Source organism: Crinia signifera, chromosome 1, assembly GCF_055691185.1.
Source record: "Crinia signifera chromosome 1, ASM5569118v1, whole genome shotgun sequence".
NCBI lineage: Eukaryota > Metazoa > Chordata > Amphibia > Anura > Myobatrachidae > Crinia > Crinia signifera.
In genome coordinates, this window is record NC_139217.1 from 473,131,829 (window position 1) to 473,146,730 (window position 14,902).

The 14,902-nt window shown below is 47.2% G+C and overlaps 1 protein-coding gene across 4 annotated transcripts in view; it reads right to left on the bottom strand.

Annotated features, from left to right (window-relative positions):
- CNTFR (ciliary neurotrophic factor receptor) overlaps positions 1-14,902 on the bottom strand; it is a 532,905-nt gene that overhangs the window by 40,079 nt on the left and 477,924 nt on the right. For all 4 annotated transcript variants that reach the window (XM_083155439.1, XM_083155437.1, XM_083155438.1 and 1 more), the window contains one exon: positions 7,908-8,071. In XM_083155439.1, coding sequence (XP_083011565.1) covers positions 7,908-8,071 — 164 coding nt within the window. The remainder of the gene's footprint in view (positions 1-7,907; positions 8,072-14,902) is intronic.

Consider the following 14,902-nt stretch of genomic DNA (forward strand, 5'->3'; position numbering starts at 1 on the left):
GCCGGCCTGGTGTCAGAAGGGGCTATAATAACCCTACGCACAGTATAATGAGATAATGGGGGTGATTTGGGTCATCTTAACGCCGCCTGCACGGCCATCCGCCCCCCTCGCACACCAACCATCGAATGATTTCTACAGCGATCGCAGATCTGAAGGTGGCCATACACATGCAGATTTATCTGCAGATCTGGCTGGTTGGAACAAAAACCTGGTTATGGATGAGAGCAAATGACAGTTGACCATTTGCTTGGAAATGCTGGAAAACTGACAAACTGTCACTCATCCATAACCATGTTTATGTTCCAACCAGCCAGATCTGAAGATAAATCTTACTAGTGTATGGGCACCTTAAGACACCAGAGAGGAGTCTCAGATCGGCGGCTTCACTGTACATGGACCCGGAGGGCAGCTGACATCCACACCTGCTCCCGGCACCCGCATCATGGGCGTATTTTCATGAAACTCGGCATTCCCATGGGAGTGACTCTTTGCCGCCACCCGACGCCCGCTAAGTGCAAACGGGCCGGTGAATGATCCACGTGCCCGTTGGCAACAAGCGGCTGCACAAAAGATTAAGCGCAGTCGCTGAACATCGCCCCCCTGTGCAAACACGCAGGGAGAATGTCAATCAGAATCAGGCCTAGTGTCACACTCACGGGAGGCCTTAGTAATCCGGCCAACTCCCCCCCCCTTCCCGGTGAGGCGGCCGGGCTGATTTGCTGCCGGCCAATTACCTGCATCAAAGTCTATTAAGCAAATTGCTATATTTGGTAGGTAAATATTTACAGAGTATCAGGGATTAATCAGCGCCGTGAAGGAGGAATTATAAGGGTGGACGCACAGCGGGGAGAGCGTGAGAGACCGGCGCCTCGTCCTTCAGGAGCGGAGACATGAATCTGTTACCAGGGGGTTATTCAGACCTGATCGCAGGGCACATTTTTTAACAAATGGACCAAACCATGTGCACTGCAGGTGGGGCAGATGCAACATGTGCAGAGAGACCTGGGTAACACCGTGCTGCACTGCAGGTGGGGCAGATGTAACATGTGCAGAGAGAGCGTTAGATTTGGGGCAGTTATTTTGTTTCTGTGCAGGGTAAATACTGACTGCTTTACACTGCAATTTGGATTTCAGTTTGAACACACCCCACCCAAATCTAACTCTCTCTGCACATGTTACATCTGCCCCACCTGCAGAGCAGCATGGTGTTACCCAGGTCTCTCTGCACATGTTGCATCTGCCCCACCTGCAGAGCAGCATGGTGTTACCCAGGTCTCTCTGCACATGTTGCATCTGCCCCACCTGCAGTGCAGCATGGTGTTACCCAGGTCTCTCTGCACGTTTCATCTGCCCCATCTGCAATGCAGCACGGTGTAACCCAGGTCTCTGCACATGTTGCATCTGGCCCACCTGCAGTGCAGCATGGTGTTACCCTGGTCTCTCTGCACATGTTGCATCTGCCCCACCTGCAGAGCAGCATGGTGTTACCCAGGTCTCTCTGCACATGTTGCATCTGCCCCACCTGCAGTGCAGCATGGTGTTACCCAGGTCTCTCTGCACATGTTGCATCTGCCCCACCTGCAGTGCAGCATGGTGTTACCCAGGTCTCTCTGCACATGTTGCATCTGCCCCACCTGCAGAGCAGCATGGTGTTACCCAGGTCTCTCTGCACATGTTGCATCTGCCCCACCTGCAGTGCAGCATGGTGTTACCCAGGTCTCTCTGCACATGTTGCATCTGCCCCACCTGCAGTGCAGCATGGTGTAACCCAGGTCTCTGCACATGTTGCATCTGGCCCACCTGCAGTGCAGCATGGTGTTACCCTGGTCTCTCTGCACATGTTGCATCTGCCCCACCTGCAGAGCAGCATGGTGTTACCCAGGTCTCTCTGCACATGTTGCATCTGCCCCACCTGCAGTGCAGCATGGTGTAACCCAGGTCTCTGCACATGTTGCATCTGGCCCACCTGCAGTGCAGCATGGTGTTACCCTGGTCTCTCTGCACATGTTGCATCTGCCCCACCTGCAGAGCAGCATGGTGTTACCCAGGTCTCTCTGCACATGTTGCATCTGCCCCACCTGCAGTGCAGCATGGTGTTACCCAGGTCTCTCTGCACATGTTGCATCTGCCCCACCTGCAGTACACATAGTGTTACCCAGGTCACTCTGCACATGTTGCATCTGCCCCACCTGCAGTGCACATGGTTTGGTCCATTTAAGAAAGATTTTGCATTTGCTAACACCTCTGAATCAGGGCCCCTGTTCTAACGTTCCTGATGAGATAACATACTACACCCAGGAAGATACAGGGGACTGCAGGGAGATGATACGGTACCAGCTGTTGTCATGTGACAGGCAGATTGGGGGGTCCTTCATCTCTCCCCACACCTAATGACATCATGTACAATATGCTGATAGGAGGATTCATACAGAGTCCTGGTAAGAACAGTGTAACACACCATGACCCTGTAAGGAATATTTAAGGTTACAAGACACCTTTAGCCTCAGATGTGTAACACTTGGTAACGCCGGAGGATATATATCAGCGTATACTCTTGGCGAAGGGCTATTAATGTGCCAGACGCTGGGCTTATTATACAGGAGACATTGTTCTGGCTGCGACCTTCCCCAGCCTCTCACGTGCGCCCTGTCTCCTGCAGGTGCTGAATCAGGCATTAGAGGTAAAACAGCGCAGCCTGCAGAGAGGGGTAATGCATTTCGGATCGATAGCAGCCCATGAATACTGCATATTAATTTCCGTAAGCTGTGCCCTCATCTCCTGACTTCCTCTGCACTGCCTGTCCTAATTGACATTGCTGAATTAAGTGCACGGAGCTTTCAGTCAGGTCCTAGAGGTCCTTGGGAACAGCCTAATAATTAGAGTGTGCCATGGCAGAGTGCCAGGGACGGAGATCAGGATATTACCCGGCTCTGCCCAGATGTGCCCGCACTATCTGCCAGGATGATGCTCTTACTTCCTTATTAAGCCATGATAAGGCTGGAAACCTGCCCCAGGGTCATTGGCATGACCTTGAGGATCCAGGCTGGGGCTCTAGGTGCACGGATCATGCGCTGGTCCCCTGTTACTGATCCGTGTTATGTAATACGACACTGGAGGGATTCTCGGATGCCGACACAACTGCACCAAACGCAGAAGTGATTTGTCCCCAAAGTCCCAGGAGGAGCCTGGGAAATGTCAGTATAACACATGGAAGTAACTCCTGTGTCAGCTGACAGCGACATCCCTTATTCCAATCACATAACGAGATACCGTGACAATAATATCAATTATTCTACAATACAGAAACAGAAAGGGAAATTCCCATTCAATCCAGGCTAGCTGATTATTTTAATAAAATTTGCATATTACAGGTTTAAAGAAAATCTCTAATGTTCAAAAAAGGGTGGACTAGAACACAACAAACCAACAATATACTACATGAGGTGTAATCTGTCCTTGTGGTAGTAGTCACAAGCAGTAGCGTAACTAGATACATGTGGGCCCCATAGCAGCCGCACCCCCTGTACCTATGGTAGTTACGCCCTTGGTCACAAGGGTGAGTGGACCACAACAAAATATAAATATAACTTTGCATTTAGATTGTAAGTTTTCACCTGATCTTCTGTTACACCAAACCCAAACTAGGTAACGTCCAGACACAGACAGGAAAAACAAACACAAGAAGAACTGGGAGGCGACTTAGTACAGCCATACTGTAGATCTTAAAGCCTCTGGCTCCTAGTGACTGGATAGGCTGCCATCTCAGTGATGTCACTGGCTGCTAGTGACTGGATAGGCTGCCGTCTCAGTGATGTCACTGGCTCCTAGTGACTGGATAGGCTGCCATCTCAGTGATGTCACTGGCTCCTAGTGATTGGCTAGGCCGGTCTCAGTGATGTCACTGGCTCCTAGTGACTGGATAGGCTGCACTCTCAGTGATGTCACTGGCTCCTAGTGACTGGACAGGCTGCACTCTCAGGGATGTCACTGGCTCCTAGTGATTGGATAGGCTGCAGTCTCAGTGATGTCACTGGCTCCTAGTGACTGGATAGGCTGCACTCTCAGTGATGTCACTGGCTCGTTAGGGAAGCGATAAGCAAGAATCTCATATTGGGCTAGTGTATATACTATCTGCCTACATTGTTTGTAGGCTGCAGTTTTTATTCCAAACACTGTAAGATCTACAGAAATATAATTCTATACGCCAAGGAAATACAAATGATCCAATCAGATTTTTGCTGTGATCAAGTAACCTGTGACATTCCCCCAGCTACTGAACTACAGGTGCCAGCATTACCTGGATTACGGTTCCATTAGAGATGTAATGACACAAGTTCCCCTGCTCTGGGACACAGGACATGCTGGTATTTGCAGTTCCACAAAAGCTGGCACGCCACAAATCGCCTGACTCTGTTTCTGACGTTACCATGCTAATACTATCCCGGACAGTCAGTCTCATCTGTTTTGTATTACACAGCGACTGGAAGAATTTACCAAGATGTTAAACTGTCATAAATCTGGACCTCGCACCATATCGCTTACAGTATTTAGAGAGGAGACTCCCCCACTTCTGCAGCGGGACGTGCAATCACCCCGCACTATATGTGTGCTGCAATAATGGGATTAATCAGAAAGATTCTGCGGAATATTCCTGTGGCAGCGGAACAGAAGGTTCATCGTATAACTTTTACTTAATGGATTTTTTTAATCGCTTCACTGGCAGCATATTATGAAATTACACTTCTCGGACCCAAGTACTTATCTCAGGTTTCACTCTTCACGCAGCGGAGAGCATTAATATAGTGCAGGCAGCGTAATGAAGAGGTAGAGAGAGAGCGAGAGCCGCATCTGAGGGGGCTCACACTGCGAACGCTGAGTCCAGGGCTGCCAGATGTTTCACGTGTCCAATCTGCTAATACGCCGCATACTTTATATATGTGTAATCACCAACATGTTACAGAGAGACACAGTACATGTGTTAGCTGCAGACACGGGACAATGCGTGTAACAGCGCGGAGCACCAGCGCAGGAAGGCGTCTATCCAGATGAACGCCATTCTCACACTTACAGGCGGTGGAATAAGGGCAAAGGGGCATTTTATTATCGGGCAAAAGACTGAGATGGGAGCAAAGTAAAAAAAAAAAAAAAACTTTGCACCAGAAATACCCACACTGCACTGGAGGGAGGGTTCATGCATTTATTCATTTGCATGCAGGGTAAACGCTGGCTGCTTCTGCATGTAGCCCACACACGCTGGACAGCTTTTATCCTGCACTGCCATGTACTGTAGCTCTGAGCTGGGAAACGCCCATCCTACACCTGACTCTCTGCACATATTACATCTGCCCCCTGCAGCGCAGCACGGTGTTACCCAGAGGCCTAGTTACTGGCCGCTTCTACATGTAGCTCTGAGCTGGGACATGCCCATCCTACACCTGACTCTCTGCGCATGTTACATCTGCCCCCTGCAGCACAGCATGGTGTTATTTAGCAAAAAATTAGGGATGGCCATCGGTGTGGTAACCATCGATGGCAATATTGATGTTTTCCAATTATGCAATGGATGACCATCGCTGGTTTCACCAACTGGTGGTCACCACTGTTCCTTTACTGTGGGCGATCAGAATATGCAGACAAGGCTTCAGAGGTGTCAGGGGGAGAGCTATGATCCGTGTCCTGGGAACCATTCAGTTAGGCTATGCCATCGATGGAGGGGAAACATCGGGTTCTCCCCATCAATGGCAAAAGCATCAGCCAAAAACATTGATTATGACTCATCGGTGGTCAATGGCCATCCCTAGACAAGATGACTTGCTGTTCTTGCACTACTACTATCTCAGAATCAGCCCCTCGTTTGCATAGCCCCACCTCCTTCCTCTGTCACCTCCAGCATTTCCGCAATCCCCCGTTACAGATGTCACAATATCACACCAGCCCTATATAGCGGTCATACCATTGTCATTGTCACCAAGTCTTCATATCTGCGCCTGAATTGTGAACATGGTCAGGGTCAGCCATGGTACAGGGCGGTTCTATAAGCTGAACCGCTGAATAAAGGACATTACTGCTTGGTCATTATATGCTTATTAGTGTCATATAGTAAAAACAAACCACAGACAATTCCCCATCACATTACTAATTACAGAGAATGTCTACATATATCAGCTATGTCCGGCTACAATCCATACAATGGCGGCACAAAGCGGGGCTACGTCCTTCTGCGGAGGGTGAGGGGGCTTCCGCCAAGGAGTCATAGGGGCATCAGCCAAGGGGTAATAGGGGGCATCAGCCAAGGGGTAATAGTGGGCATCAGCCAAGGGGTAATAGGTGGCATCAGCCAAGGGGTAATAGTGGGCATCAGCCAAGGGGTAATAGGGGGCATCAGCCAAGGGGTAATAGTGGGCATCAGCCAAGGAGTAATAGGTGGCATCAGCCAAGGGGTAATAGGTGGCATCAGCCAAGGGGTAATAGGGGGCATCAGCCAAGGGGTAATAGGGGGCATCAGCCAAGGGGTAATAGGGGGCATCAGCCAAGGGGTAATAGTAGCCATCAGCCAAGGGGTAATAGTGGGCATCAGCCAAGGGATAATAGGGGGCATCAGCCAAGGGGTAATAGGGGGCATCAGCCAAGGGGTAACAGTGGCCATCAGCCAAGGAGTAATAGTGGCCATCAGCCAAGGGGTAATAGGGGCATCAGCCAAGGGGTAATAGGGGGCATCAGCCAAGGGGTAATAGGGGGCATCAGCCAAGGGGTAATAGGGGGCATCAGCCAAGGGGTAATAGGGGGCTTCCACCAAGGGGTACTAGGGGGCATCAGCCAAGGGGTAATAGGGGGCATCAGCCAAGGGATAATAGGGGGCATCAGCCAAGGGGTAATAGGGGGCATCAGCCAAGGGGTAATAGGGGCATCAGCCAAGGGGTAATAGGGGCATCAGCCAAGGGGTAATAGGGGGCATCAGCCAAGGGGTAATAGGGGGCATCAGCCAAGGGGTAATAGGGGGCATCAGCCATGGGGTAATAGGGGGCATCAGCCAAGGGGTAATAGGGGGCATCAGCCAAGGGGTAATAGGGGGCATCAGCCAAGGGGTAATAGGGGGCATCAGCCAAGGGGTAATAGGGGGCATCAGCCAAGGGGTAATAGGGGGCATCAGCCAAGGGGTAATAGGGGACATCAGCCAAGGGGTAATAGGGGACATCAGCCAAGGGGTAATAGGGGGCATCAGCCAAGGGGTAATAGTGGGCATCAGCCAAGGGGTAATAGGGGACATCAGCCAAGGGGTAATAGGGGGCATCAGCCAAGAGGTAATAGGGGGCATCAGCCAAGGGGTAATAGGGGACATCAGCCAAGGGGTAATAGGGGGCATCAGCCAAGGAGTAATAGAGGGCATCAGCCAAGGGATAATAGGGGACATCAGCCAAGGGGTAATAGGGGGCATCAGCCAAGGGGTAATAGGGGGCATCAGCCAAGGGGTAATAGTGGGCATCAGCCAAGGGGTAATAGGGGGCATCAGCCAAGGGGTAATAGGGGGCATCAGCCAAGGGATAATAGGGGCATCAGCTTTAACGCTTTCCACAGTTGACAGAGAAACGGTTATGGATTATTAGAACGAGGGTCTAGGTCAACAGACAAAAGGTCGACACAGGAAAAGTGTCGACATGGCCAGAATGTTGACACAATCAATAGGTCGACATGATATTTTCAGGGTTTTGTTTCTGTGCTGACACATGTCGGCACAGACCATCGATGCGCTTGGCACACTACGCCCACACGGATAATAAAGTATAATCAAGTCGTTTTAAAAAAATATATGAAAAACGTATGTCGACCGTTGATTGTGTCGACCTTTTGACCATGTCGACCTAACGACGGGATACCCAGAGAAACACAGACGACGGTGCTGTACTCACATGCTGCCATTGGTCAAGGATTAGCGGGCGATACCTCAAGAAGAACTTGAGCGGGAAAGCCTCTGGGTCTGGCCAGGTGGAGGGGGTCTGCCAGGTGACTTCCAGCCTCCGGGGGTTCTTACGGACCGGTTTCACCAGTACGTTCTCCGGGGGGTCCGGCTTCACTGTAGGGAGAATAAGCATCAGAGTCGTTATATGGGGATTACACACACGGCGTGCGGGGACTGATGGGGCGCAGGCATTGGCACATGTATACAACCTATTAATGTCGGCAGGTGACATAGGGGTCATTAAGGACCCATGAGAGTTATATCACTCATATACACCCAGTGTATACGGTGCTTTAGGTGTGGGTGGGTTACATTGTTTCTGTGCAGGGTAAATACTGGCGCCTTTAGATTTCAGTTTGAACACACCTCACCCAAATGTATCTCTCTCTGCGCATGTTACATCTGCCCCACCTGCAGTGCAGCATGAACGTTTAGCTACTGAAGAGACGTTTCCTCTGCCGGTGTCTCTAGCGCAGCCATTTATATAACAGCTAGTTACCGGCTCACGTGGATGTATTATTTTCTGCATTTAAAATCTATTTCATCCGATGGTTTCATCAGAGACAGGAAAACTCGGCCCCGGTACAATTTAGCGTGAAATGAATGAAGGCGTCCGATGTCTGACATTAATATTATGATCCCAGGACTGCGATAACCTCTGTAACACACCCACAGGTTGTTGCTGAATGTTACTATGTATCATTTAGGGAAAGACAAATACAAAGAAAATGCATTTATGGTAAATCTACAAAACAGTTATTCAAACGATCATGGTAAATGTGCAGGATTATAGATGGTGCACTACCAGCTATGACCACACGGGGCACCAGCGGCTTGTCTCTCCCTGTCCATCATATGGTTCCCATTAGGAGGGTATGACAGATAGGAATGGGCTCAGCGCTCAATCTCCCATTCATGTCTCCCCCATGTTGTGACATTGCCTCATCTGGATGTGTGTGAGATAATAAATAATATCAGCGCTTGGATGGTGTATAAAGGAGTCAGTGACAGAGGATGATTTGTGCATCCGCATGTATATCCTGAGTGAGAGAATCCCCCATGCTTAGCAATAGGAAGGGGGACATAAATTAGGGGGTGCCTATTACAGGATTATAGCTTCATATATGAAGAAAAACAGTGACTTATAGTGGGCCTGATTCCGACCTGATCGCTAGGTTCCGTATTCTCGCAGCCGAGCGAATAGGTAAACGCCATCTGCCAAAACGCTCGCCCCCACCCCCCTCCTGCTGAGTCAATCCCTGTATTTGTATGCAGCCATGTGGAGATGGGGGGCCACTCCCCCTCCAGTTGACCACGCCCCATTTTTTATACCAGGGTACGGCGGCGCTATCAGCGGCCCCACTTACACGTTCCGTCGCATGCGGCCAAACGGAGTAGAAATCAATCGATGGTCGCTGACCATCGAATGATTTCTGCAGCCTTCGGTCTGAGCAGTCAGTCAATACTCTTCAGATGGCCACTGATCTCCGAATTCGTGGCGGGCGCTGACGTCATGTGATGTAAGCCACCCGCCAGCCACGAGCAGGCATCACCGCGCCTGCGTTCCCAGGGGACGCCCAGCGTTTTTATGGGGGCGCTAATAAAATGTGGGGTGTTCCCCTACCCCAGCCCGCCCGCCACTGACCGTGCAAACGCCTTGGCGAGTGTGATATTCGCTGGAGGCGGCTGCACATGCGCAGACCCCCAACATCGGAAACGTGGCCAAATTCGGCCACATCTGATTGGGTCTGAATCAGGCCCATTGTATGATCCTAGTTGGCGTCGCTAAACTAGTATTTGCCCCACGCTTTAGGACACACAGCTACAGGATAAGGTATGGTGCAGGCCAGGATTGTCAGGTATGCCTGGGGCGAATCACTGGCCCTATCTGTGTAGCTGACCATGTAAGCCAGTGATTTTCAACCTTTTTACCTTGCGGCACACTAAATAAGATTTTCAAATTGCCAAGGCACAGCATGAGATCCATACAAGGCAACACATTGGCCCCCACAGGTTAAAAAAAAAACCTATTGGCCCCCATATAAAAAGCAATCACACTGGTCCCCACAGGTAACAAAAATAAAATACATTGGCCCTTTACAGGAAAATAAGAGACCAGTAAATAACAATTGAACTGGTGGTGGCTGTAAACTAGTTTGGGCATCTCTACATTTGGGGGCACACTTGAGAACAGCTCAAGGCACACTAGTGTGCCACGGCACAGTGGTTGAAAAACACTGATGTAAGCTCTGCCCCAGGTGAGTAACAGGTAGAGAAGCACCACCTGAACCAATCAGGACAATGCGTTCAACACACATACAGGTACAGTACTGTATATAACACACACACATACAGGTACAGTACTGTATATAACACACACACATACAGGTACAGTACTGTATATAACACACACACACACACACACACAGGTACAGTACTGTATATAACACACACACACACATACAGGTACAGTACTGTATATAACACACACACACACATACAGGTACAGTACTGTATATAACACACACACATACAGGTACAGTACTGTATATAACACACACACATACAGGTACAGTACTGTATATAACACACACACATACAGGTACAGTACTGTATATAACACACACACATACAGGTACAGTACTGTATATAACACACACATACAGGTACAGTACTGTATATAACACACACACATACATACAGGTACAGTACTGTATATAACACACATACAGGTACAGTACTGTATATAACACACACATACAGGTACAGTACTGTATATAACACACACATACAGGTACAGTACTGTATATAACACACACACATACAGGTACAGTACTGTATATAACACACACATACAGGTACAGTACTGTATATAACACACAGGCTTCCTTAATAAAAATCATTTATTTATTTATGAACAGTTTCGGTACTTATATGTTAGTTGGGCACCTAATTAGCATACGTACGGTAACTTAGGAAAATCGCATCGCATCGCATGGGCCTATTTAAGGGGCATGCGATGCGATGTGATTTTCCTATGTAATTTATTCACTGCTCTCTTAGCCCCGGGGGATCGCATCGCATCTCCCGCAAAATCGCATGCGATCGCAAATGCGATTTTATAGGGTGTACAATGCCATGACATTATGTATACAATAATAGCATTGTATGATATATAATGAGGTTATATATAAAATCAACTCCACGCCGACGTGGATAGTGGGGGTATGAAAAGGTCTGAGGGCGCGTTCCACCGCCGCTCGCCACGCTTCAGGGTGGCGTGGATAGTGTGTGTGTGTGTGTGTGGGGGGGTGCCTAAAACCTCATTGTATGTCATACAATGCTATTATTGTATACCTAATGTCATGGCATCGTACACCCTATAAAATTGCATGCGATGCGATCCCCCGGGGCTAAGAGAGCAGTGTATAAATTACATAGGAAAATCGCATCGCATCGCACGGCCCTTAAAATGGCCCATGCGATGCTCCTACGCAGAATAGCCCACTAAGCAAATAGCTTAGTGGGCATCCAACTAACATAAAAGTACCACAGTGCCATAGCGCACACATATTCCGCAGCGCTGTACAGAGACTATTATTACCAGTTATTTATATAGCGCACACATATTCCGCAGCGCTGTACAGAGACTATTATTACCAGTTATTATATAGCGCACACATATTCCGCAGCGCTGTACAGAGACTATTATTACCAGTTATTATATAGCGCACACATATTCCACAGCGCTGTACAGAGAATATTAGGTACTTGTGAGTTATCCGGGCGTCCGATTTTTTGATTGTATGCCTTAAGTTAAGGCATACAATCAGATGCGATGCGATGGGATATCGCATCGCATCGCATGCGATCATCGGATGCGATGACCCGATTTTTCCATAGGAATCAATGTTAAAATGATTCCTATGGAAAAAGGGGTCCTTTTCATACCCCTACTATCCAAGTGGGCATGGAGTTGGATATAAACCTGTGGCGAGCGTAGCGAGCCACCGAGCCCGAAGCGTGGCGAGCGAAGCGAGCCCCGCGAGGGGACCGTATTCCGTGTCCCCTCGCGGGGCTCGCTACGCTCGCCACGCTTCGGGCTCGGTGGCTCGCTACGCTCGCCACAGGTTTATATCCAACTCCATGCCCACTTGGATAGTAGGGGTATGAAAAGGACCCCTTTTTCCCATTGAATTCCATGTTAAAATGGACTCAGTCCATTTTAACATTGATTCCTATGGAAAAATCGGGTCATCGCATCGCATCGCATCGCATCCGATGGTCGCATGCGATGCGATGTCCCGATCCGACCCGATTTAAAAATCGGACGCCCGGATAACTCACAAGTACCGAATACTATTACTAGTTATTATATAGCGCACACATATTCCGCAGCGCTGTACAGACATATTATTACCAGTTATTTATATAGCGCACACATATTCCGCAGCGCTGTACAGAGACTATTATTACTAGTTATTATATAGCGCACACATATTCCACAGCGCTGTACAGAGACTATTATTACCAGTTATTATATAGCGCACACATATTCCACAGCGCTGTACAGAGACTATTATTACCAGTTATTATATAGCGCACACATATTCCACAGTGCTGTACAGAGATTATTATTACCAGTTATTATATAGCGCACACATATTCCACAGCGCTGTACAGAGATTATTATTATCAGTTATTATATAGCGCACACATATTCCACAGCGCTGTACAGAGAATATTATTACCAGTTATTTGTATAGCGCACACATATTCCGCAGCGCTGTACAGAGACTATTATTACCAGTTATTATATAGTGCTCACATATTCCACAGCGCTGTACAGAGAGTATTATTATCAGTTATTATATAGCGCACACATATTCCACAGCGCTGTACAGAGACTATTATTACCAGTTATATTATATAGCGCACACATATTCCGCAACGCTGTACAGAGACTATTAATACCAGTTATTATATAGCGCCCACATATTCCGCAACGCTGTACAGAGAATATTATTACCTGTTATTATATAGTGCACACATATTCCGCAGCGCTGTACAGGGAATATTATTACCAGTTATTATATAGCGCACACATATTCCACAGCACTGTACAGAGAGTATTATTACCAGTTATTATATAGCGCACACATATTCCACAGCGCTGTACAGAGAGTATTATTATCAGTTATTATATAGCGCGCACATATTCCGCAGCGCTGTACAGAGAATATTATTACCAGTTATTATATAGCGCACACATATTCTGCAGCGCTGTACAGAGACTATTATTACCAGTTATTATATAGTGCACACATATTCCGCAGCACTGTACAGAGACTATTATTACCAGTTATTTATATAGCACACACATATTCCACAGCGCTGTACAGAGAATATTATTACCAGTTGTTTATATAGTGCACACATATTCCGCATCGCTGTACAGAGAATATTATTACCAGTTATTATATAGCGCACACATATTCCGCAGCGCTGTACAGAGACTATTATTACCAGTTATTATATAGCGCACACATATTCCGCAGCGCTGTACAGAGACTATTATTACCAGTTATATTATATAGCGCACACATATTCCACAGCGCTGTACAGAGAATATTATTACCAGTTATTTATATAGTGCACACATATTCCGCATCGCTGTACAGAGAATATTATTACCAGTTATTATATAGCGCACACATATTCCGCAGCGCTGTACAGAGACTATTATTACCAGTTATTATATAGCGCACACATATTCCGCAGCGATGTACAGAGAATATTATTACCAGTTATTATATAGTGCACACATATTCCGCAGCGCTGTACAGAGCATATTATTACCAGTTTTTATATAGCGCACACATATTCCACAGCGCTGTACAGAGACTATTATTACCAGTTATTATATAGTGCACACATATTCCACAGCGCTGTACAGAGACTATTATTACCAGTTATTATATAGCGCACACATATTCTGCAGCACTGTACAGAGACTATTATTACCAGTTATTTATATAGCGCACACATATTCCGCAGCGCTGTACAGAGACTATTATTACCAGTTATTTATATTGCGCACACATATTCTGCAGCACTGTACAGAGACTATTATTTCCAGTTATTATATAGCGCACACATATTCCACAGGGCTGTACAGAGACTATTATTACCAGTTATTATATATCGCACACATATTCCGCAGCGATGTAGAGAGACTATTATTACCAGTTATTATATTGTGCACACATATTCCGCAGCGATGTACAGAGACTATTATTACCAGTTATTATATAGCGCACACATATTCCGCAGCGCTGTACAGAGACTATTATTACCAGCTATTATATGGCGCACACATATTCCGCAGCGATGTACAGAGACTATTATTACCAGTTATTATATAGCGCACACATATTCCGCAGCGCTGTACAGAGACTATTATTACCAGTTATTATATAGCGCACACATATTCCGCAGCGCTGTACAGAGAATATTATTACCAGTAATTATATAGCACACACATATTCCGCAGCGCTGTACAGAGAATATTATTACCAGTTATTATATAGCACACACATATTCCGCAGCGCTGTACAGAGACTATTATTACCAGTTATTTATATAGCGCACACATATTCCGCAGCGATGTACAGAGACTATTACCAGTTATTATATAGCGCACACATATTCCGCAGCGATGTACAGAGACTATTATTACCAGTTATATTATATAGCGCACACATATTCCACAGCGCTGTACAGAGACTATTATTACCAGTTATTATATAGCGCACACATATTCCGCAGCGCTGTACAGAGACTATTATTACAAGTTATTTATATAGCGCACACATATTCCGCAGCGCTGTACAGAGACTATTATTACCAGTTATATTATATAGCGCACACATATTCCGCAGCACT